The 3,832-nt window shown below is 56.8% G+C and overlaps 1 protein-coding gene across 1 annotated transcript in view; it reads right to left on the bottom strand.

The window, feature by feature from the left end:
* Positions 1 to 3,043, bottom strand: part of GIPR (gastric inhibitory polypeptide receptor) — a 12,251-nt gene extending 9,208 nt beyond the window's left edge. Inside the window, exons 1-4 of the mRNA XM_014582750.2 lie at positions 2,835 to 3,043; positions 2,338 to 2,437; positions 1,735 to 1,842; positions 1,131 to 1,234 (exon numbers count right to left, since the gene is read on the bottom strand). Coding sequence (XP_014438236.1) covers positions 1,131 to 1,234; positions 1,735 to 1,842; positions 2,338 to 2,437; positions 2,835 to 2,909 — 387 coding nt within the window. The 5' untranslated portion in view covers positions 2,910 to 3,043. The remainder of the gene's footprint in view (positions 1 to 1,130; positions 1,235 to 1,734; positions 1,843 to 2,337; positions 2,438 to 2,834) is intronic.
* Positions 3,044 to 3,832: the final 789 nt, after the last annotated feature.

The following is a 3,832-nucleotide window of genomic DNA, read 5'->3' as shown; positions in this document are numbered from 1 at the left end:
TTTAAAAATAAATGAATGAATAAAATAAATAAATAAATAAATAAAATTAGGTAAATAATTAAAATAATAATAATACTAAATAAAATTAACTACTTTTTTTTTTTGTAGAGGCTTTTGCCTTAGGGCTCATGTGCTTGCCAAACAGAAAGAGACAGAGACAGTGAAAGGGAAAGTGAGAAATCACCCCCAAGGGAGGATGGACATGCAGCAATCCCTTCTCCATTCTCCTCTTAGGATCTTGGGCATGCATATACATGTATGCAGCTGGTGAGTTTTTTTTTTTTAAAAGAACTCTTTTATTTAACTTTATTGATTTATTTTAATTTGACCAGACAGGGAAGGAGGGAGAGAAAGAGAAAGAGAGAAAGTGATAAAGCAAGCCACTAGGTCCGGACTTGAACCGTGGACGGCCATGTGGGAGTCCAGTGACCTTAACAACCACACCACCTGCCGGCCTCCCAATGTGAGTTTCAAGCCACTGTATCCAGGACTCAAACCGCAGTTGGCTATTTGGGAGTCCAACAATATAACTGCTATGCCATCGCTTGGCCCCAAATAAATAATTAAAAAAACAAAAACAAAACAAAACAAAACAAAAAACCAGCAGCCAGTTGTGGTGAGAGACAGAGTTTCCTGACCACATCGTTTTTGAGCACCTAGATCTCACTGTGCCTGAAGCTGTAGTTTTATACTTCTCAATCACAGAAGCCAATGTATTTCTTTCTTTCTCTGTTAAGCAATCTGAGTCGGGTTTCTATCACTTGTGAATCAGAGTCCTGAACAGTAAAATGGGTTTCAGGTGCAGCCTGAGGTTGCTGCCTTTCATCTCCCCCCAGACATCCTAACCAGAATCCCTAACCTCTTTTTAATTTTTTTAAAAGAGATTTTTGCTATAGGGTGTGTGTGCTCACTGGAGAGGAGACAGAGAGAAAGTGAGAAATCACCCGTCAAGGGGGATGGTCATGCCAATCCTTTCTCCTCCATTCTCCTCTCGGGATTTTGGGCACTCACGCACGTGTGCTGGTGTGAGTTTCAAGCGGCTCAGTCCGGGACTCCAACCACGGTCAGCCCTATGGGAGTCCAGTGCCTTAACTACTACACCACCTGCTGGCCCCCTTACCTCTTCTTACCTGAAAGTCCCCATTTTTCTCTGGGTTCTCGCACTGCGTGTGGTCTCTCCAAGGTCCCCACTGGCCGTCACTGCCACACTGGCGGAGGACGAAGCCTGCAGCCACTGTGAGGGAACCAGGGGGCGTTAGAGGCACAGAGAAGATGGAGACAAAAGACAAGCTGAGACAAAAGCAGAGACAGCTACAGCTACAGGGGTGCCGATAAGCCCTTTACAGCACTTCACATGTGTTCATTTAATATTCATCCGAGCCTAAGAAACATAGTGTCACTACCCTTATTTTGCAGATGGGAAATTGAGACACAAAGAAGTTAAATAAACTGACTGCAGCTCTGTAGCTGCTCAGGCTGGGACAACCACGATGTCCAGGAAGGAACAGACTCAGGAAAGGAGGAGAAAATGACTCCGTGGTCCGCAGAGAGATATGGAGACAGAGAAAGGGCATTAATGAGAAAGCCGGGGTTGCCCAGACAGAAGGGGACACTCAGCCTAACAGAGAAGAGCCGGAGAGGAGCCTAGGTGAGCTTTGGAGGAGCCGTGTCCGGGGACAAAATTTAGGAGCCCTTTGTATCTGGGGAGGGCCCTGGGTCTAGGGAGCACCTTACCGTAGTGGTGCCAGGGCAGGTACCAGGGGCAGGACGCACGGGCAGTGGCGTTGGGTGCAGCGTAGTCCCAGCAGACGTACATATCGAAGGACCCGTTACAGGCGAGGCCTGGGGGTGGACATAAGGCGGGTGCCAAGCGAGCTCCTGTGCGGTCCACGACTCGAGCCCCGCCCAACCAGAGCAAGTCCCGCCCCGGTTGGGCCACGAGCTCCTCCCACCAGCCCTCAAGGCCCCACCCATCCTCCGAGCCTCACTCTAGGCTCCTCCCACCGAGTGAGTCCCAGGCTCCTCCCTTCCCCCCCCACCCCGATTCTTCCCACCTCGGGGACCTCCCCAGGTTCCACTTCAGTCCCGCCCAAGACTCTTCCCATGTCAAGCTTCTTCCCAGGCCTCCCCCTTAATAGGGGACTCACCCCGACTCCTCCCTACGCCGATTTACCACCCGCCTCCTCCGCAGAGAAACCAAGCCCCACCCAGACCTCGCCAACCCACCTCCCCAACCCCAAATTTTCCCCTGCAGGCCCTGTCCCACGCCCCTCCGTCGGTCTTAGGCCGGCCCCAAGCCCACTCTTCCTGGCCGCCGCTTCTCCTTGCAGGTCACACCTAAGGGGGGCTCCGCGGCCTCCAGGGTCTCCTGGCACTCCTTGCGGTACCGTTCCCAGCGCTGGTACAGCCCTCTCGCCGTCTGCCCCTCAGATCCTGCCTGTGCAAAGAAAGACGAGAGGACCCCCGACCCCCAGACCGACCCCGCTCCCAAGCAGCTCAGTGGCTGTGGGCCAGCGTGGAGAGAACTGGGGGGTCCTGTCCCGTTTTGCTCGGGAGATAAGGGGCTTAGAAACCTCTTTGAAGTTTTGGGGTGCCTGGAAGCCACCAAGGGAATTGCTCTGGGGGACTAAAACAATCTTCAAGAAAATCGAGTAAGGGGCGGCTGGACCTCATCAGGAGGATTCATGGAGGGAAAGGGGACTGGAAACATCCAGCACACCTGAATATGGGCAAACGGGGCAGTCTTAAAACGCTCCTTGCATTGGGGGAAGACTTAAAACCGTCCCCAGACCTCCCTCCAAGTCTCCCACGCCGGTGGCTACTCCGGTCCTCACCTCCGCGCTCTGGGGCAGCAGCCCCCGCAGCGAGAGCACCAGCAGCAGCGGCCTCCAGGACCGAGAGTTCGGCATCGTGAGGGCGGGGAGGGTCTGATCGCGCCGGGGCCGTCGGGCCTGGAGGGTCCCCGGGCGGAGTTAGTACCTCCGCGCTCCACCCTCGCACTCCAAGCCCGGAGCCTCGCAGCGGCACCGACCGGTTCCGGCGGCCCCCGAGGCAGCGCTCCTCCCAGGCCGGCCCCGTCCCTGCGGGATCCTTCGGGGCGGGCGGAGGAAGCGTGCAGGTGGGCGGGCCCTCCGGTGGGTGGCGCCGCGGCCCCGGAGGTTCCCCACCCGACCCCGACCGTTGCTCGGGCAGCGGGGGCGGGGAGCGGGCAGTTGCCCGAGAGCTGCGCTGGGCGGAAGCGTCAGTGTCACCCGGAGCCTAGACGTAGGGACTCCGAGAACCTGGGGACCGCTTTGGCGAGGAGCGAGTAGAACCCAGCCAAGCGGGGGAGAGCTGGAAACGTCCAGCCGAGTTCCCACCCTCAAATCGCGGGTAGGAGCCGGATCTCTGACACGTCCCCAACCTAAACCCCGCGCCCGGTAGCCCTCTCCCAGGCTCCAGAGACTTCGGGGTGGAGCGGGGTCAGGCCCTGGCCTGCCGGCTGCAGGACCCCAGATGCTGCAAATGCTTCGCTCAGCCGCTGGCCCCCACTGCCCACCCTGCGTCTCCAGGAGGGAGAAGGGAGAGCGGGGGGAGATCTCGTCCGGAGCACCAGAATCAGAGACATACAAGACAGAAACCGACGGAGAGGCAGAGACACGGGACAGAGAAAGACGGAGACCAAAAAGGGACTAGAGACGCAGAGAGAGACGGGCAAGGAGGATCAGAAACGGCACAGGCAGACAGAAGGCGGCGAGGCCGAGAGAGCGGGAGCAGAGAAGAGGGGAACCCAGGGCGGGCGGGGGTCGGGCTGGGGCCTCACCTGTCCCCGTCCTGCTTCTGAGCACTTGTG

Source organism: Tupaia chinensis, unplaced genomic scaffold, assembly GCF_000334495.1.
Source record: "Tupaia chinensis unplaced genomic scaffold, TupChi_1.0 Scaffold000067_1, whole genome shotgun sequence".
NCBI classification, from domain to species: domain Eukaryota; kingdom Metazoa; phylum Chordata; class Mammalia; order Scandentia; family Tupaiidae; genus Tupaia; species Tupaia belangeri.
The sequence above is the reverse complement of the archived record's forward strand: the minus strand, read 5'-3'. Positions and strand labels throughout refer to the sequence as shown.